This window comes from Microcaecilia unicolor, chromosome 8 (assembly GCF_901765095.1).
Source record: "Microcaecilia unicolor chromosome 8, aMicUni1.1, whole genome shotgun sequence".
Lineage (NCBI taxonomy): Eukaryota > Metazoa > Chordata > Amphibia > Gymnophiona > Siphonopidae > Microcaecilia > Microcaecilia unicolor.
The window spans coordinates 74138471-74160564 of record NC_044038.1 but is presented as its reverse complement, the minus strand read 5'-3'; the positions used below and the strand labels follow the sequence as shown (position 1 = coordinate 74160564).

Genomic DNA, 22094 nt, shown 5'->3' with positions numbered 1-22094 from the left:
ATTACTTTATTGGAATAACCTCTGCCTCTCAATTGCGCCCTCTCAATCGCCAGGCCATAAGACCAAATCGGCCGGCGTCCTCCATGGTCACCGGACCCTGTGACAACAGGTTGGGAACCAGAGGTAACTGAAGGGGATCCTCTACGAGCATCTGTCGGAGATCCGCATACCAAAGCCTCCTGGGCCAATCCGGGGCGATGAGAACCACTTCTCCTGGATGCAGCCAAATCCGCAGGAGCACTCACCCTATCAAGGGCCACGGAGGGAACACATACAGTAGGCCCGGAGGCCAGGGTTGAGCCAAGGCATCCCAGCCCGCCGCGCGAGGATCTCTCCGTCTGCTGAAGAAGCACGGGACTTTGGCATTGGTGCTTGTCGCCATTAGATCCATCACGGGCTTGCCCCACTTGGCACATATCTGCAGGAACACTTCGTCTGCAAGTTCCCACTCCGCTGGATCGATCTGATGCCTGCTTAGATAATCGGCTTGCACGTTGCTCTGACCTGCAATGTGAGCTGCCGACAGAAACTGTAGATGCAGCTCGGTCCAGTGGCAAATTTGTTCGGCCTACGCGGCTAGAGCTCTGCACTGAGTGCCACCTTGTCGATTTATGTAGGCCACTGCTGTCGTGTTGTCCGACATCACTCTGACAGCCAATCCTTCCAGGGTCACTTGAAAGGCCAGAAGCGCCTGAAACACCGCTTTCAACTCTAGGCGGTTGATGGACCACTCCGACTCCTCGGGTGTCCATAAACCCTGGGCATGCTTCCCCTTGCAATGTGCGCCCCAGCCTTTCAGACTGGCATCTGTCACCACTAGGCACCAATCGGGGAGTGCCAGCGGCATTCCTAGCCGCAGCATGCTGTCTGAGAGCCACCACTCCATGCTGAGTCGGGCTGCAGGGAGCCAAGAGAGTCTGCATTGGTAATCCTGAGATACTGGAGACCATCTTTGGAGTAGAGCATACTGTAGAGGTCTCAGGTGTGCTCTCGCCCAGGGCACCAGTTCCATGGTGGCCATCATCGATCCAAGCAGCTGGACAATGTCCCAAGCTCGTGGGCGGGGCATCCTCAGGAGCAGACGGACCTGATTCTGAAGCTTGCACCGCCTTTGCTCGGGTAGGTACACATACCCCGAGGCTGTGTCGAACCTGGCCCCCAAATATTCTAGAGACTGCGAGGGGGTCAGGTGACATTTGGCCAAATTGACGACCCAGCCCAGAGATTGAAGTACTGAGACCACTCTGGCTGTTACATGCTGACTCTCTGCAGCAGAGTTTGCTCGAATGAGCCAGTCGTCCAGGTACGGGTGAACCCGAATATCCTCTCGCCTTAGAAAGGCAGCTACTACCACCATAACCTTTGAAAAGGTGCGGGGAGCTGTGGCGAGGCCAAAAGGCAAGGCCCGGAACTGGAAATGCTTTCCCATCACCGCAAACCTCAGAAACTTCTGGTGCGGGGGCCAAATTGGAATGTGCAAGGAAGCTTCTTTCAGGTCCAGAGACGTGAGAAACTCTCCTGGCTGTACCACCGCAATGACGGAGCGCAGGGTTTCCATGTGAAAATGCCGCACTCTCAGGAACTTGTTTAATTCTTTTAAGTCCAGAATAGGGCGAAAAGACCCTCCTTTTCGCGGCACCACAAAGTAGATGGAGTATCGGCCGCAGCCATGTTCGGCGGGAGGTACCGAGGACACGGCCCCAATCTGAATCAGACCTTGTAAAGTCTCCTCTACCGCTACCCGTTTGGCGGCAGAACCACATTGGGACTCCACAAACACGTCTCTTACAGGGGCGTCAAATTCTATTCTGTAACCGTCTCTGATCAGGTCCAAGACCCACTGATCTGAGGAAATGTTGGCCGACTCCTCGGCAAAGATGTCCTCCGATAACAGGACTCGAGGAGAGGGCCGGCGCACCATCATTGAGAGGGTCGCTCCTGAACTCCAGGCCTTGAGCCAGTGGCTGTGGAACGTTTGTCCGAGCGAAAGGAGTTCCTCTGCTGAAAACGGGCACGAGAAGTGAACCCAGCAGAACGCCCCGGGCGGTACCTTCGAGCTTCACGGAAGCGAGGTCTGTAAGAGGAGTGGACCGCTGCACCCTTAGAGGAAGGCTGAGGCCTATCTTCGGGCAAGCGCTGGGGTTTAGCCTCACCCAGGCCCTTCACAATTTTCTCCAACTCCTCACCCAACAGGAGAAGGCCTTGAAAGGGCAACTTCACCAACCTTTGCTTAGAGGCCATGTCCGCCGCCCAATGCCGTAGCCAAAGAAGACGGTGAGCCGCCACTGCTACTGCCATGTGTTTAGCCGAAGCTCTGACAATATCATAAAGGGTGTCAGCAAGAAAGGACAAGGCCGACTCCATCCGCGGAGCCACATCTGAAAAGGGCTCCGCTCCATCACCGGGCTGTTCCACTGCCTGTAGCAACCAAGCCAGGCAGGCTCTAGCAGCATAATAACTGCATGCAGACGCCCGAATAGTGAGACTTGCAATTTCAAATGACCGTTTAAGTGCTGATTCCAGTCTACGGTCATGAATATCCTTCAGGGCAACACCTCCTTCAACAGGGAGGGTAGTTCTCTTTGTCACAGCTGTGACTAGGGCATCCACTTTAGGCACAGCAAAGCAAGCCATATGCTCCTCACTCAGAGGGTATAATTGCCCCATAGCCCTGGAAACTTTCAAAGGTCCCTCGGGGTCAGCCCATTGAGCCGAAATAAGCTCTTGGATGGAGTCATGCAAAGGAAAGGCTCGAGCAGGCTTTTTGGTACTAGCCATCCTAGGATTCACAGAGAAGGCTGTGCCACTGGCAGGGTCCTCAATAGAGAGAGCCTGCAGGGCATCAGAAATAAGCACTGGCAGCTCATCACGGTGGAAAATCCTCACCGCGGAGGGATCGTCCAGATCCTGAGTCACTTCTGCACCAGACTCTGGCTCCTCAGACCATGAAGGCCTGCCAGAGTCCTCCGAATCCTCGCAGCCCAACCACGGGGGGGGGGGGGGGGGGGGGGGGGAGAATGGAGGTGCAGCACTCTCTGAAGGGGAATGAGCCCTTCTGCGCTTCATATTCTGCCAATTATCAGGGAATAACGCCTCAGAGGGCATACCCAGGCTACAATCCACCGGGGGGGGGGGGGGGGCATTAGAAGAGGCCCATGCCGGGCTTTGTGGGAGAGCTCTTTTAAGCATGTATGCTTTATGCATTAATAAGACAAAATCAGGGAAGAAAAACTCACCCTGGGCACTCGGATCTCTGCCGGGGCTAGTAGCTCCCATATTAGCCTCACTCCGAGGCCTCCCCCCGGGCTCAGGACTCTCCTTCTCAGCGGAGTCGCGCCATGTGGTAAATTCAAAATGGCGCCTGCTACCAGCTCAGAGCGTGAAGAATCGTCGCTCGCCATGCTCGGGCCGGCTCTAACGTCTGTACAGCACGATTTACAGAGCCCCGCTGCTGATCTGCGCTTGCCACACTTGGAACAGTGCTTTACTGTCTATGCAGCCATCGCCGAAAACGGCGGTAAAATTCAAAATGGCGGATCGCGCCAAAATCGCCCCGATCGCGGGCCCACCCCGGAGGAGTCAGAAAACACTCTTACCTCACTGGACCGAGTATCACAGCTCCGGTCCCTAGAAAAAGGCAAGGAAAAAAACCTCTGTTCCTTTTTTTTTTTTTTTTAACGCTGTGAGGAAAGCAGAGGTAAATAGAACTCCGGAGGCTCAGGTGAGTGGGAAAGGCAGGGAAAGGGCGAACCTATGTGCCTGCATCCACTGTTGGTGGGGAAGGACAGGGAAAGTTAAGCAATGTGTCCACATCCACGAAGGTATGGGTAAGGCAGGGAAAGGGCAAACCTATGTGCCTTTAAAGTGAAGCTGCTATAGCCTCCAACACCCCTGCTAACAACTGGCAAAAGCACAGGAGCAACCTCCAGGCAGATTTTAGATGGAGCTCAAAGAAGCTGCAGCCACTCTGCTAGGGGAGATAGAGAATACTGAAGAGAGGCAGTGGAGCAAGCTGGTATGAGGCACTGAAAAAAGTGTGCTCTCTATCTCCTTCTGCTGGTTGATGGACATAACCCATCTGTAATGGCTGCATCTGCTTGATGACAAGGAAATTTACTTTAGAACTGGATTAAAGTAGTAGTGTTTTTCACATCACCATACATACATAAAAACAAGGTACATCCCTTAATGTTAGAATCATTACCAAGACAATGCTCCTTCCCATCGTATTCCATAAGGCAACTAGAGGGCTGAGACATTCTATGGAGTGTATTGGATTAATAACCTTAAGATGTGTATCTTATGCTTTAAAGGAATTGAAAAGGCTTAACTATCACAAAAACCTCTAAAAATAATTCCAGCCATATAACAGTTTCAAAAAAATCTGTGCTATTCAAAATAAACTCATAATAATGATAATTCCTATAAATGTTTTAACTCTTTTTTTTGTGTGTGTGTGTGTGGTGGGGACCATTAGGGCTCCTTTTACCAAGCTGCGGCAAAAGGGGGCCAGTGCTGGTGTCGGCACGTTTTTCACTCGCACCGAGGCCCCCATTTACCACAGCACTTGCCGTGTGGCCATTTTGGGGGCGGGGAGTCCTTACCGCCACCCATTGAGGCACTGCCCAATTACTGCCGGGTACACTCTGGCGCTACAAAAAATATATATATTTTTGTAGCACCAGATATGACAGCGCACTAGGGGTGAGAAGTATCTCCAGGCTGCTGCGGTAGCCTGGAGGTGCTTCCTGTTTAGCAAGTGGTAAGCCCGCGTTGGGCTTACTGCCACTTAGTAAAATGGGCCCTTAGTGCTGAACACAGCACACTCATTTACTACTTTCATCTTTTTATAATCATGTCCCCATTTTTCTATAAATGCATATTTAAAACAGTCTTTAACCATTTATCCTCCAGCATTATATTGTGCAAAAAAATCTTTTCAAAAAACTATATATCAATAGGACTTATCTAGCAATCACTGTTTCTTGAAAATAGGGTACAACTCCACAGAAAAGCTGACGTGATCACATTTTGAGCCAAAGCTCTGAATCAGGACAAGGTTAGATGCTGCTGCAAAGCAACACAAGGAATTCCTTTTAAAAAAGGGTTTTTTTCTTTTAGAGAAAGCATATGTGTGTTCTTCCTGATCACTCTAAGGCATCATTCTTGTGGTAAAAGCAAGGGATACATACACACACACATACATGTATTTCTTTTATACATTGTGTATTTGGGGTGCAAGTGCATGAAATTGCCATAGGTAAAAGTATACTCATCCTCCAATTTGACATGTCGAACGCATTTGACATGATAAACCACAATATACTTTACATTTACTTGATCACCTTGGGATTGGAGGAAATATACTTAATTGGATCAAGGGTTTCCTAATCACCAGAACATACCAAGTTAAATCAAAAACAAACATTTCACCACCGTGGAAAGCACATTGCGGAGTACCTCAAGGATCCCCATTATCACCAATACTCTTCAATATAATGATGTCACCCTGGCCAAATTCTTATTCAATCAAAGACTTCACCCCTTCATTTATGCTGACGATGTCACCACTTACATCCCTTTCAGACATGACCTTTCTGAAATTACAAATAATATCATGCACAGTCTGAACATCATGGACTCATGGGCAAACTCATTTCAACTGAAACTAAACAACGAAAAATCACATGGTCTTATCCTCTCTTCCCCACATAATAATTATAAACCCACAACCCTAAACACTCCTGATAGCCTCAAAATTTTAGGTGTTACAATTGATCGCCATCTTACACTTCAGAGCCAAGTTAACTCCATTATAAAGAAGTTGTTTCATTCTATGTGGAAACTTAAACGTCTAAGACCTTACTTCCCGAGGGAAACATTCCGTAACTTCACACAATCAATGGTTCTGAGCCATGCAGATTACTGCAATGGAATATATGTGGGATGTAAAGAACAGCTCATGAAGAAACTCCAGACAGCACAAAGCACAGCTACCAGGCTGATATTCGGCAAAACATGATTCGATAGTGCCAAACCTCTCCGAGTAAAACTGCATTGGCTTCCAATCAAAGAACGCATTACCTTCAAAATTTGCTCTTTGGTCCACAAGATTATCTACGGTGAAGCTCCAGGATACATGGTTGACTTGAATGATCTTCGACCAGAAACAGAACTAGTACATCACGTACCTATTTGAACCTCCACTATCCGAGCTGCATAGGACTCAGATATAAATCAACCTATGCATCCGATTTCTCCTATTTAGGCACACAAATGTGGAATGCACTACTAAAGACTGTGAAAACGATTTACGACCATCTTAACTTCAGGAGATCATTAAAGACTTACCCATTTTGCAAGGCCTATCCCACTGACCCTACTTAAATGCTTCAACTCTGCAACACAACATAACCTTAGATCGTATTGGACATTATATATTCCTTATTATCGTTGACCCTTACGGTACCTTATACCCTAACCTTACCTAACCCCTATTTCAATCTATATTTGTTTACCCCTACTGGACTTGGCGTTCGCCTTTACGGTATTTTGTAAGCCACATTGAGCCGGCTAATGGGTGGGAAAATGTGGGATACAAATGTTACAAATAAATAAATATAAATTTTGCTAAAAATCTTGTCTATTTTTAGATGCTTTGAAATTTTGCAGCAGCATATAGTGATGTCCTAATGCAGAGCTTTGGCTTGAAATGTGATCGCATCGGCTTTTCTGTGGAACTGTATGCGTTGTACCCTATTTTCAAATTCCCAAAGGGATAAATCAAAAGCAATAGTGCAAGGTATATGTCCAATCATATGACCTAAATATACATTTTAATGTGTAAATGGGAGGCCTCAGTGTGAATTATGAGTCATAAAGCAAACCAATTTCTTGGTTCTAATGCTCAAAATATGCACATACTGGCTGCACAAGTTAGGCAACCTGCTAAAAATGATCATGCACGTACTGGTCGAACAGAAACCAAGAAATTAGTTTGCTTTATGGCTCATAATTCATGCTGAGGCCTCCTATTTACACATTTAAATGTATTTTTAGGTCATATGATTGGACATATACTTTGCACCATCGCTTTTGCTTTATCCCTTTGGGAATCTGATTATATACTGTATTGGGATAGTCATATCATATAGGTTTTCTCTACCTTTGAATATTCCCTATTTTCAAGTAACAATGATTGCCAGATAAGTCCTATATAGTTTTTTGAAAATTGTTTTTGCACAAAATAATGTTGGAGTGTAAATTATTCAAGGTATTTATATCCCGCAAATTTCAATGCTGAGTCTTAGCGGGTTACATAGATTCAAAGACATACCTTTAAAATCAAGAAAGTTCTACAAAATTACTCATTCAAGTACTCATTGAAAACTTATCTTTTCAATCCTTTATGGAACTGCAGATAACCAAAACAATTCACCCCAATTTCTACAGGTATAGAATTCCACAATTTACTAGTTTGGAAAGTAAAAGAACCATCATGAGATTTCTTATACCGGACTATACTGAACTTTAACAGATGGAAATCCCATACCCAAAGACGCAAAGAAAAGTGCAAGTGAACTAACCAACTACAGACCAGTAGCATCCATTCCCTTAATAACCAAACTAACGGAAGGAATGGTGACCAAACAACTCACAAACTACTTAAACAAATTCTCAATACTACACGACTCCCAGTCAGGATTCCGGTCTAACCACAGTACTGAAACAGTACTAGTTACTCTCATGACTAAATTCAAACAATTGATTGCAACTGGCAAGAACGTACTACTCCTACAATTTGACATGTCCAGCGCCTTCGACATGGTTGATCATGCAATACTATTACATATCCTCGAGTACTTCGGAATTGGAGGCAATGTTCTCAATTGGTTCAAAGGGTTCCTAACCACACAATCATAGCAAGTGACATCTAATTCAACTACATCAGCCACATGGATACCTGATTGTGGAGTTCCACAGGGATCCCCCCCTTTCACCGACCTTATTCAACTTAATGATGATACCCTTGGCCAAACTACTATCAAACCAAAACCTCAACCCATACATATACACAGATGACGTAACGATCTACATCCAATTTAAACAAGATTTAAAGGAAATTTCCAATGATATCAACCAGAGCCTACATATCATGCATTCATTGGCGGATGCATTTCAGCTGAAACTCAATGCAGAAAAAACCCAATGCCTAATACTCACCTCTCAACATAATACGAACAAATTCACCACCATTAACACACCAAAACTGAATCTTCCAATTTCGGAAACCCTAAAAATTCTTGGAGTTACAATTGATCGTCACCTAACACTTGAGAATCACGCGAAAAACACAACCAAGAAGATGTTCCACTCAATGTGGAAATTAAAAAGAGTAAGACCTTTCTTCCCAAGGACCGTCTTCCGGAACCTGGTACAATCAATGGTACTCAGCCATCTAGACTATTGCAACGCACTCTATGCTGGTTGCAAAGAGCAAATAATCAAGAAACTTCAGACAGCCCAGAACACTGCAGCTTGACTCATATTCGGTAAAACAAAATATGAAAGTGCTAAACCCCTACGAGAAAAGCTACACTGGCTCCCACTCAAAGAACGCATCACGTTCAAAATATGAACCCTAGTTCACAAAATCATTCATGGAGATGCCCCAGCCTACATGTCAGACCTGATAGACTTACCACCCAGGAACGCTAAAAAAACATCCTGCACATTCCTTAATCTTCACTTCCCCAACTGCAAAAGTCTAATATAGAAACTAACGCATGCATCAACCTTTTCCTACTTGAGCACACAATTCTGGAACGCGCTACTGCGCAACTTAAAAATGATCTATGAACTAACTAACTTCCGCAAACTACTGAAGACCCATCTCTTTGACAAGGCATACCACAAAGATCAACAAATGTGAACTCCTACACATATATCCAGAACTGCCTTACGATGTTTGCTTGTTATATTACTATCATGCTTTATCATTATCATGTCACCCAAGATCTTTTTGCAATACTAAATGTCTATTTTCTTATATATTTCCACTATTCATGATGTATTGTAAGCCACATTGAGCCTGCAAAGAGTGGGAAAATGTGGGATACAAATGCAATAAATAAATAAATAAATAAATAAATAAATAAATAAACAAACTGTAACGTGGAAAGAAAATGGGAATTCACTCTGAAAGTTGGATAAGCTATCAGTTGTGGAAGAAGAGAGGAACAATTCAAGCCGTCTTAAAAAATATCCAAGCAGAAACTGATAACCAATGTAAGCTTCTTAAGAAAGGTGTCACGTGGTCATAACGAGAGCAGCCATAGACCATTTTGGCTGCAGTATTTTGTAATAATTGCAACCTTCTAACTAATCTTGAACTTAGCCCTACATATAAAACACTCCAATACTCCAACTAAGGTAGTACAATAGCTTGAACAGTACGTAAAAGTGTTCAGTAAAGCGAGATCTTATTGCTCTCAATTGTTGTAATTTAAAAATAACTTCTTACTCAAATAATTTATCTGTGGATTCGTTGTCACTGAGTTTCCAAAATAATACCTAAACCTGGAGGATTTTTTCAAAGTGTAACTGTTATCCTAAGCAATAGTCACAATGCAAAGGACCAAGTAGTATTACTGCAAAATACAACAGTTTGGTCTTGGCTGCATTTAGTTTTAAAAGATGTTGACTAGACCAAGATTGAATCAGGGTTATACAATCAGAGATAGTAGTCTAATCTTAACAAATCTGATGTAACTGGAATCTAGAACAAAAATATTGGCAGCATATGAATAGCCACAGTAACCTGATGCCTCCAAAACTGAGCCCAATGAGCTCACAAATACATTAAATAGGATGGAGACAGTGGTGAGCCCCATATATGATCAAGACTGTTTTACATGTGTATTTAAAGAAACATCGGGACTTATGATTATAACAAGATTAAAGCAGTAAATGAGTGTTCTGCACTAAGTGAAGTTGCTGCATTTGCTGGGCATGACTCACTGCCCCTATATGATGGTCCCACCACATTTAAAAGAGATGAAAAAAACATAACAAATCATCATTATAGAGCTATTTTGAATAGCACAGATTTTTTGGAGCTCTTATATGGATGGAGTGCTTAGAGGTTTTTGTGGATTAATAACCATGGCATTTGAATACCTGTTTCTGGGATGGGGCATCTTCCTCATCATTGCCCTCTTCCTCGCTACTGGACTGGGGGCCATACATCAAATAGCTGAAAAGAATGCCAATGAGAAATGAGCAATATACAAGAGGCAGCAATCTCAATGCCTCTCTTCAAAGCTGAACCCATTCCAGTGCGCCATGTCACAGGTCCCATACTCACTGCTATTAAATAAGCTTCCAAACATCTTTTCCTTGAGCCCTTCATCTCTCCCTATTCTTTTCATGCCTTATCCAAATCTCTCTCCCTTTCAGCTCCACTGGTCCACCTCATTCCCTTTACTCTTCTCCTATTCTGGGTAACAAATAGGTTCTTTTATATTTTTGGAAATTGAACACAGCCTACAGTATATAGGGAGGGTCATTTTTAACAGGCTGCTTAACTTCTGCAGCCAATACATGCATAAGTTGCATCACTGTTTAAAGGGAAAGTACACATATACCTTCCACTAAAGTAATACATACACAGATTTACACCTGCTATTTCGGACACAAAACATTGAGAAAATTTACATGCATGCTAAGTGCAAACCCTACCCAATTCTGTCCCAGGGAATGTCGCTGCTCTCCAACAGATTTAAAAAAAAAAATATGTCCATGATGTCATTTCACATATCAGTGCATACTCCAGGCGACTTTATAGCAAGACATTTCTGCACATAAATTTCTGTTTTATGTGTGTAAATAACTTTTGGAATTCCTTTCCTATTGTAAAAATAGGACCAAAAATGATGAATGAGCAAGTAAGCTACTCAATAATACAGGACACTGCCTCCCCTATTTCTGCTTACCAAATGAGAAGAAAATACAATTTTCAAACTATTTTTTTTTCCAGCAGGAGCAGAGGTGGACTGCTGACAGCCATTGTTCCCGGTACATCAAACACTATCTCTAATCTGTAACCACTCCTACAATGGCAAGGTTTAAATAAGAATGTCATCAGCAGTCAGTAGCAGCTGGACAGATGATCTCCAAGCCTCTCTTGCAATAATTTTAACTTGGTCTTCATGTATATATCTAAAAGATGCCACCTGGACAACCTATAAGTATGCATCAAACTAGAAGCACCTTTGAAATGTCAAGATAGAAACCCTTCACCCCCTTGTCGTAGAAGTGATATTTCTCAGCTGGTCTTCGGGGCCAGTAAAAGGGAATGTTAAGCTCTATACAAAGCTTTAACCTTATGTCCTTTTCAATTAACTTTTAGGCTTCTAGCACCCCCCTCTACCCCTGAACATTTGACTCAATGTTCATGTACATCCTAACACCAGCCTCCAATAACTGTAAAATGCACTATTAGACATTATGAAGGTACATAAGAACATAGAATATAAGAGTAGCCATACTGGGTCAGATCAATGGTCCATCTAGTCCAGTATCCCATTTCCAAACAGCAGTCAAGCCAGGTCACAAGTACCTGGCAGAAACCCAATTATATTTGCAACATTCCATGCCATTAATCCTGGAGCAAGCAGCTGCCTCCCCATGTCTGTCTTAATAACAAACTATGGACTTTTCCTTCCAAGAACTGGCCAAACTTTTTTCAAACCAGATAAGCTAACCGCTGTACCACATCCTCTGACAAAGTGTTCCAGAGCTTAACTATTCATTGAGTGAAAAAATATTTCCTCCTATTTATTTTCAAGATATTTCCATGTAACTTCCTTGAGTGTCCATTAGTCTTTGTACTTTTGGAACGCATAAAAAAAAAATCGATTTACTTCTACTCGTTCTACACCACTCAGGATCTTGTAGACCTCAATCATATCTCCCCTCATCTCTTTTCCAAGCCCTAACCTCTTTAGCCTTTCTACAAACGAGAGGAGTTCCATCCCCTTTATCATTTTGTTCACTCTTCTTTGAACCTTTCCTAATTCCGCTATATCTTTTTTTGAGATAAGGCGACCAGAACTGAATGCAATACTCAAGGTGCGGTCGCACCATGGAGCGATACAGAGGCATTATAGTATTTTTCTATCTTATTCACCATCCCTTTCCTATAATCCTAGCATGTTTGCTTTTTTTTGGCCGCTGCCGCACACTGAGCACAAGATTTCAGCATATTATCTACAAAGACATCTAGATCTTTTTCTTGAGTGCTGACCCTAGCATCCGGTAACTATGATTTGGATTATTCTTTCCAATGTGCATCACCTTGCATTTGTCCACATTAAATTTCATCTGCCATTTGGTTGCCCAGTGTTCCAATTTCTTAAGGTGTTCCTGCAATATTTCACAGTTTGCACGTGTTTTAACAACTTTGAATAGTTTTGTATCATCTGCAAATTTAATCACCTAGCTCGTCATTCTGATTTCCATATCATATGATGTGAAAAGGTGTTTCCCCTCCTGATTTCCCCTAATACTGCATATATGTTACTGAATGGTTTCAGATCTTTAAACAAAATGTATTATACAAAGTGAACCTTTTCAAACCACACAGTTTTTACATTACTACATTTAAGGAAAAAAGTTATCCAACAGCCATATTCCCAAGTAAAAAAAAGTAACTGTCCCCTTAGTTGCTCAGTCAACCAATTGATCAAATTTAACTGATAATTAGATTCAGCTGATTGAACACAGCAACACTGGATTGCAGCCAACCCTGTTGAATCTAAACATCACTACATACTGAACCTTATGAGAGTGAAGTAGTCACCACAAAGTTTCTACAAAAACACTATGCCACAATCAAAGGACATTCCAGAAGAGGTGAGAAACAAAAGTTGTTCAAATATATCAGTTGGAAAGGGTTACAAACCCATTTCTGAAGTTCCTGGATTCCAATGAACCAACATGAGAGCCATTATCTCCAAATGGAGCAGGCTTTAAACAGTGGTCAATCTTCCCAGGAGTGGCTGGCCTGCCAAAATTACTCCAGAAGAACAGCGACAACTCATCTGGGAAGTCACAAAGCATCTCAGAAGAACATCCAAAGAACTGGGAGCCTACATTGCCTTTATAAAACAGTCTTAAAAACAGGTGACTTTGTGGACTTCTCACATAACTGTCCTGTTATAAAACGTTATCCCCTAGGGTGCACTGAAAGATGATACTTTTAAGAAAACTGTGCACAGGCAATCCCAGGGGCATAACTTGAATGGAACTGAAGATAAGTTGTGATGTGCACATGTGTACATGTACACCTTCTTTAGAGATGCGAATTTGTGTATAACTGAAGGTCATCATAGAAGCCTATATTGCCTTTATAAAATAGACACTTTTTGGACATTTCATCTAGGCGCCCTGTTTTCATTGCCACTACTCTTTGCCACTCCCTGGAAGCTGCTGTCCTAGGTGTCTGCTCAGCCTGCCTAATCTCAAGTCTGCCCTGCTGGTATTTACAGCTCTCATCATCAGTTGGATTTTCTGGTAACGGCACCCACTGCTCTTTCCCTTCCCTCTTTGGGGGTAATTTTATATCTGGATGGATGTGTAAAAAGTATGCACATATGCTTGAAGAAATGCACGTGGAGAAGTAGCCTAATAGTTAGTGTGGCTGAGAACCAGGGGAACCGGGTTTGGTTCCCACTGTGGCTCCTTGTGACCCTGGGCAAGTCACCTAACCCTCCACTGCCCCAGGTACAAAACCTAGATTGGCAGCCCACTAGGGACAGAGAAAGTACCTATAAATAATATGTAAACTGCTCTGGTTCTACATGATTCTTATCCTTTTGCTTTGAAAATTACAGAAGGAAATTTATATGTTTACATGTACATTTGTTCTTCAACGTGCACATGTTTTCTAGATTAGTTATCTTTAAACAATTTTTATTGAACAAATTAAATAAACATAGATCAACAATTATTACATGGTAGTTCAATGTTTTCACTAATTTCTCCCCAACCCCAAACAACACTTAGAATCTGAAGAGCTGGACTCTTATAGCCCTCCAGACTACAATCTTTCCAGCTTAAGTAATGGGCACACAGCCAAATTTTCTAAGTATGCCCATAAATGCATACTCTCTCTGACCTGCCCCCCCCCTCCCCAGATCACCTCTACTCAGTTTGGATAAAGTGGTGTGTGTACACATGCATACTGTGTGGTCAGTAGTGCTTTACCTACAGAAATGCATTAAATTATCCTGAAAAGGACTATTCAAGGAAAGGGATGGGGTTAGCATGAGCAATGCTACAATGTGATAGGCCATTACCCCTACTGCTCTGTACCCTCAGAACCTTGATACCTGAGCTACTCTCATATCCTTAAAAGTGGGTCCCCCTTACCCAACTTATCCCACACTCTCTAACAAGAAGCGGGGGTGGGTTTGAATTTAGGGAGTGCTAAAATGGATTGGTACGGTCACTTTCTGGCTCCATGTCCTCAGAACAGATTGAGTCAGTTATGGTTTACCCCATCGCATCTATGGGCTTGTAGTTGCAAGTTTGCCTAAACAAGCAAGAATTACAAGTTTGAAGATGCATTAGGTGTTAAAACCAGGACTGGAACAGCCTGTCACTGATGACCCAGAGTCAGCTGGTTAAGACAACTTACCAATATATATATATATATATATATATATATATATATATATATATATATATATATATATATATATATATTTTTTTTTTTTTTTTTAAGTCACTTTCATGCCCCCTCCCTTTTTTTTTTTTTTTTTTAATTTTCAGACATCATTAAAAACAACAAGACAAACAGTAACAGGCTGAACAGAAGAAAGGCACAATGAAAAGAATACAGCTTCAATGTATCCCTCCTCCAGCCCAAATACAAAGCGTGCTACAACAATTTGTATAGTCCAATAAATTAGAACTGTGTTGATACACAATAAAAATTTGCATTTTCTTTTACGTTTTTTTTTTTTAATACCCCCCCCCCCCCCCAAAAAAACAATGATGACACTTACCAATTCCCAAGGAACACCAACCCACCCTTCTCGTCCCCATAATACATACGCAACCCTTTACAATTTTTACATACCTCCTTATCCCACTTCCATATTAAGAAAACAAAATAAACACAACAGGTCCCATAACCTGTGCATTATAAAGAAAAGCAAGAAGCCCACTCTCACATAACAAAATTCACCAGTTCTTAGTCAAGGTACCTCTCCTCTCTGCCAGCATATGTTCCATGTCACTAAGGAAGCACAACTTGACCCACCATTGCAATACTGAGGGAACTACAGTAGATTTCCAATGAGATGCTATCAAAGGTTTAGCAGCTCCTACACAAAAGGAGACAAAAGAATGCTGGGGGCAAGGTAAGGCTGCCAACCGCTGACAAAAGAAAAACAGCCAGATCTCAGGGGATGCTCCTGCCCAGCCAATATTCCAACCACGCCCTGTTTTCCAAAAAGCTTATTATTTTCCCACAAGTCCACCATATATGATCCATAGTGCCCCGCTCTTTGCCGTATCTCCAGCAGTTGGACATTGCAGAATGAAACGTGGTGCAGTCGCACAGGGATCAGGTACCAACGGCAAAGGACTTGTACAGAATTTTCTCTCATCTTAACTGTGAGGGAGGAGACCTCAGGGCAGAGCCTGTAGAACACCCGCTTTGCGGCTCAAGTGCCTTTCTACGATTACTGCTGCAAGCCACAGTCAAAATATGACTAAAGGACTGTCTTGTCTACCTTACACATATGATGGACTCTTTAACTGCTGTGGATGACTTAAAGGACTATAAGAGCTGTAGAACAAGTAGTTTGCTTAAACAGGATGCAGATGTTATTAGATGACAGTTATGCCACACAGTTGCTAAAGCTTGAAGACCCAGCAAGGGCGTTGTCGCCCTAGTTCTGCAGACCTGAGACTTATCAGTACATTCCTGTGGTTTGTGCAAAGAAACAATGCTGTGTGTGTGTGTGTGTGTAGCTGAGGTTGCCAGATAAGTTTCATTTCTCTTTTAAAGTAGCAGTTCTCTGGAATGCCGTATGCCTAAGCTGTGAAAACTTACTGATGTGTATTGCGCATGCTTGAATGATGTGATATGTGCCTAAAGCGCAGGCTCGCTGTAGCTGATATAAATGTAAGTGTCAGGTGACACAGGGCACGCAGTCTTCCTGAGGTTACTCAGAGCTGCGTCTTGGCTGCCAAATAAAGTTTGCTTGGTTTGGATCTGTTTGCCTTCAGTCTCATGATTGATTGCTATCTGACCTGTTTCAGTGGCGAGCCAGCCAGGAGAGCTCGAGGTTAAATCTAGGTTTTCCTCCCCCTTGTGGCCCAGTCGCGCTGGGACGGCTGACCTCCCCTTTAGGTGACTGGTGAATGCGCACCACTGATTTCAGTGACCGGTCATCTCGCGGAGGGGCCGCCCAAATCTGACGGACGGACTCAAGGCTGTGGGGATCTGGCCATAACAAACTTTTATCTCCGGTGTATCCTGCATCCTGAATCTCGAGACCAGCCAGTCCAGCAGCGTCCTCCACTAGAAGCCAGGCGAGTATACTCGGCCGTAGAGGGGCTTGATCAACCCCTTCCGGGTGTCGAGTAGGGGCTAGGTCCATGACGGACTAGTGGTTCCCGAAACACACCCGTGCCAGGGAAGGAAATCGGGAGGACGGGTTTCCTGTTGTGCGTGAAAGAGTGTGTGTGGCCTCGCATTTCCAGACCGGGCGACCGCGTTCTGGTCGGGGCGAGTGTGACCCTTTTGTATCTGACGGAACGGGACCCCTTACCCCTCCGTCTTCCCTTCCCCCTTTTTGTCTGTCTACTGTTCTTTGGCACTCAGGCAGGATGGGAGGGGGTGGGTCTACACCTCTAGATCTTATGACGGAACATTTTAAAGAAGTGTTCGACCAGAAACAGTGCACAAAAGCAGGGATGATTCAGAAGTGTCAGTTTATGTGGCCGGGACTTGGTAGATTTGTTGATTGGCCAGAGGAAGGGTCGTTCGAATATAGCCGAGCAGCAGCGGTGAAAGATGTAGTAATAGTTACAGGCAACCCCAGATGTCCCGAGGACATACCCTACATAGATGCCTGGTTGGCAGTTATTAGGGATCTCCCGGGATGGGCAAAGAAAGCAGTTGAAACGGCCGCCCTGATCATGATGACACAGATAAAGAAAACTGGCCGTAACAATACCAGACCCAAGCCCAGGTCCTTAAAAGAGAAAATTAGGCCCAATCTGCCCGCTATTACCATGCCCATCATTGAAGAACCCCGAAAAAACACTGCAACCACACATAAGGAGGGTCCCCGTACAATGTCCTCAGCAAAGCCATCACCAAAGCCAGTAAAGCCAATACTACCCGCAGAGGAGGAGGACGACATAATAATTCCTCCTCCTCCGTATAGTCCCATATATCCAGACCTCACCCACCTGACCACTCCACCGTCCCAGGCCCAGCAACGAGGAGAGCCAGACACATCAAAGTCGGAAGGGGAGGAGGAGCCAGAGGAACTAGTACGGGATCTCCCAGACTCAACCGGACTCACCGAACCCCTGGGGGCCGTAGCACCGCCCGATGCAGGCCCAGGAAATTACACCCGTAGTAAGGCCTATGTTCCTGGCATTCCTTGGGACAGCGAAACGCCATTGAAGCAGAAGACGTCTAAAATTCAAAAGAAAAAAGTTGTCACCCAGTTGCCGCCGGATAGCACGGACAGCCATGCGCCCGGACCATCACCAGTGGGCGCCTATCCGATCAGACAGACCACTACTTTCGTTCCCAGCCCCCTACCGCACAGGGCCCAAGTGAGCCGCTGGAAAGAACAGTTTACACCCACATCCTCTTCAGCAGTTCCGACCTCCTTAATTGGAAGTTCCATGGCCCCTCGTATGAGCAGAAACCTGATCAAATGATTGATATGTTGACGGGCCTCATTACCAGCCATAACCCGAATTGGGTGGATATGCGACAACTGGGAGCTGTCCTCCTCACGACGGAGGAACGCCGCCAAGTACAACAGAACATGGAGGACGCCGCCAGGCAACATCCCCCCAACGGAATGGAAGCGGACCAACATGTTAGGAATGTGGCCCCTACAATCGACCCCAAGTGGGACCATTGCAAACCTGAAGGCCGAACCAGCATTGCTGCCTACCAGAAGGCCTATTTGGACGCCCTAAAGAAAGGAAAAAGAAAGGTCACCAATATGAACCAAATTCATGACATCAAACAAGGAAAGGACGAGTGTCCTGGAGACTTCCTGGAAAGGCTGATGGATGCTTTCCGGAAGCACAGCCCATTCGATCCGGAGAACGAGAATAATAGGCAGATGATAGTCATGAGTTTTGTCACCCAGTCAGCTGCAGACATCCGGAGGAAACTACAGAAGACGGACGGGTTTGAGGGCATGAGTCTCAGCCAGCTAAAAGCTATGGCTGATAGAGTTTATAGCAATCGGGAGGAAGAAGAGAAGAAAGAGGCTGGGAGAAGGATGAAAGAAAAAGCTACCTTACTCGCCGCAGCGCTGGAGGATTCCCGCTTCGGGAACCAAGGCGGTGGCACAGTGGCCCGAATGCCTTGACGGGGAGGATACAGAGGAAGAAGGGGCGGGTTCCCGCACCTGGGGAGGAATCAGTGTGCATATTGTAAACAAGAGGGACACTGGAAAGCAGAATGTGAAGAAAGACAACGGAATGATAGACGACCAGGACCCGGTGAGCAGAACGATGATGACCCCCAGGCCTTGCGTACTCCCAGAGGAGGAGGGTCCCGAGGTGGTGACCAAAGACGGTCTGAGCGGGATGACTGGCAGATGGCCGCCCAACACACTGAAGGTTATGAAGCATGAAGGAACCGGGAGGGTGGAGTCCCCACCGACCCTCTGGTGGAAATTCACGCGGGGACACGACGTATGAAGGCATTACTGGATTCTGGGGCCCAACGGTCCGTTATTACTACTGCCATAGCCCCACACACCAAAGAGACAATCCCAATTGTTGGGGCCTCTGGGAAGTCCATCATGGCTCCGCTGCTAAAAGAACGTCAGATCCTGATCGGAGGGAAATCTGTATCCCACCAGTTCATACACGTGCCTGAATGCCCAATTCCCCTTATCGGACGCGACTTGCTCTGCAAGTTACAAGCTGGGCTGAAATTTAACCCAACCGGTGAAGTGGAGGCCACCTTTGCAACCCAACCAGTCACACTCATCTGCCCCGTACAAGAAGAATGGAGACTACATGCCCCCTTGGTCCCAGGATCCGCTGGTAGTCGATACTCCCAAGACACCGTTTTCGCCCGGCAACGGAGAGATCTCATGGCTGAAGTACCTGGCGTATGGGCGGAGTTGAATCCCGGAGGATTAGCCATAGATGCCCTCCCTGTCTGGATAGAACTGAAGCCTAACGCCCAAGTCGTCAATCAACCCCAATACAGCATACCTTATGCAGCCAGACAGAGTATGCAAGAGCACCTGCAGAAGCTCCTCCACCAAAATGTTCTGAAGCCAACCAGATCCCCTTGGAACACCCCTTTGCTACCAGTAAAGAAACCGGGCACAACTGATTAACGACCAGTCCAAGATCTAAGAAAAGTCAACAACCAGGTGATGGACATTGTGGCTCTGGTACCCAACCCGTATTCCATCCTGGCTCAGGTGCAGGCGCAGGCCAAGTGGTACAGTGTTATTGATTTAAAGGACGCTTTCTTTGCCATACCTCTCGCCAGAGATTGTCAGCAGTCTTTGCCTTCACATGGAAGACATGAACATCGGAATCAAGCAACAATTAGCGTGGACCCGGTTACCTCAAGGATTCAAGAATTCCCCGACCTTGTTCGGGGAGCAACTCGCCAGGGACTTGAAAATGTTCCAAACAGAATATGGTCCAGTTGTTCAATATGTCGACGACCTGCTAGTAGCCAGAGAAACCTATCAAGAATGTGCAGTGGCCACTCAACATCTCCTACAAACCCTGGCAGCCAAGGGGTACCGGGCGAGCCAAAAGAAAGCACAGATATGTGAAATCGAAGTTGAATACTTGGGATTTCGCCTTCGCGATGGAACTCGAAGGCTCAGCACACCTCGTACCCAGGCCATTTGTAATCAGCCCACCCCAACCAACAAAAAGGAACTGCGGGCACTGTTGGGCACTGCCAGCTACTGCCGGATTTGGATCATAAACTTCGCCGTTTTAGCCCAAGACTTGTATGCCAAACTAAAAGGGCCCGAACTTGAGTCCCAGACCTTCTCGTGGACAAAGCACGAACTTAAGGCCTTAGCAGACCTGAAAGAAGCCCTCTCGTCACCACCAGCACTGGGACTACCGGATGTTACCAAGCCATTCCACCTTTTTGTGGATGAGAAGAAAGGCCTGGCATTAGGGTAACCCAGACCTTTGGGACCTGGCAACGGCCAGTGGCGTACCTGTCCAAAAGTATGGACAATGTGGCAAGAGGCTGTCTATTGATTCAAGAAGCCAACAAGCTCACTTTTGCTCAAACTCTTCTCGTGACTACTCCCCACACTGTTCAAGGCTTGCTTGAGAGCCATGGCCCCAGATGGATGACCAATTCCAGATTAGTTAAGTATCAAGCTCTCCTGTGCGAGAACCCGGAGGTGCAGATCCAGGATACCGCAAACCTGAACCCAGCTACGCTCTTACAGGCACCTGAGCCTGGGCACCATGATTGTGAGGAAATGATGGGGATGGTCCATTCCAGCAGGCCTGATTTGAAAGATCAACCGTGGCATAACGGAATTACCCTGTTTACTGATGGAAGCAGCCAAGTAATACAGGGAGTCAGAAGAGCAGCCTATGCTATCGTCTCGGAAGATCACGTCCTAGAAGTACGATCCCTCCCTCCTGGGACGTCTGCCCAGAAAGCTGAACTGATAGCCGTCACCCGAGCCTTACAACTGGCAAGGGAAGATAGTGAACATCTATACTGACTCCAAATATGCCTTCCTTACGCTCCAGGTTCATGGAGCTCTGTACAAGGAGAGAGGGTTCTTGACAGCAGAAGGAAGAGGGCTTGCAAATGCCACAGAGATCTGTCACTTGCTCGAGGCTGTGTGGAAACCTCGTAGAGTGGCTGTGATGCACTGTAAGGCCCACACAGGAAGAACAGATCCCATAGCCCGGGGTAACCGGCGGGCGGACGAGGCAGCCAGGAAAGCCTGTCAAGAACTCTACCTTCCTGAACCTGCAAATTTACTCCTCATCCACCTACCGAACGAGACACCCACAGACTCTCCAGAGGAGGACGACTGGGCCAAGCGCGATGGCTTGGAACAACGTGATGGATGGTGGCTACTACAGGATGGACGTGTTTGGATACCAGAAACACTGGCCTGGACAGTGGTCAAGGGAGCTCATGACCAGACTCACTTGGGCCGAGATGCCCTCGCCCGACTGCTTGGAAAAACATACTACGTCAACAAGATGTCCTTATGGACAATGCATGCCTCCCGCAGGTGTGCCACCTGTGCCCGAAACAACCCACGCACTGGTCCTGGTCCGGCCCCCGGAAACATACTCCGAGGAACCAGCCCTTTCCAAGTCTGCCAGATCGATTTCACACACATGCCCCCAGCTAAGGGGTATAAAACCTTGCAAGTGGCAGTATGCACCTACACGGGATGGATTGAGGCTGTGTCAACTAGAACTGAAACGGCTAAGGAGATCACGTCCCTGCTTATTCATGTCATCTTGCCCAGATATGGCCTCCCCAAGCAGATTAACTCCGATAATGGGCCCGCCTTTACTAGTGAAGTGACCCAACAACTCAGCACCAGATTGGGCCTTACATGGAAGTTGCACTGCGCGTGGAGGCCCCAGAGCAGTGGTGCGGTCGAAAGAGCAAACCGGACCCTGAAGAACCAACTAGCTAAGTTGTGTCAAGAAGCCAAACTTAAGTGGCCTGATCTCCTCCCTTTAGCTCTTTTACATCTCCGATGTACCCCCCGAGTAACTGGCCTCACCCCTTATGAGATAATGTACGCCCGGCCACCGCCCTTACCCTCGTTCCCGGA

General features: G+C 45.6%; 1 protein-coding gene across 2 annotated transcripts in view; it reads right to left on the bottom strand.

Moving 5' to 3' along the window:
* Positions 1–22094, bottom strand: part of XRCC1 (X-ray repair cross complementing 1) — a 204668-nt gene that overhangs the window by 92221 nt on the left and 90353 nt on the right. For both annotated transcript variants that reach the window (XM_030211610.1, XM_030211611.1), the window contains one exon: positions 10180–10255. In XM_030211610.1, coding sequence (XP_030067470.1) covers positions 10180–10255 — 76 coding nt within the window. The remainder of the gene's footprint in view (positions 1–10179; positions 10256–22094) is intronic.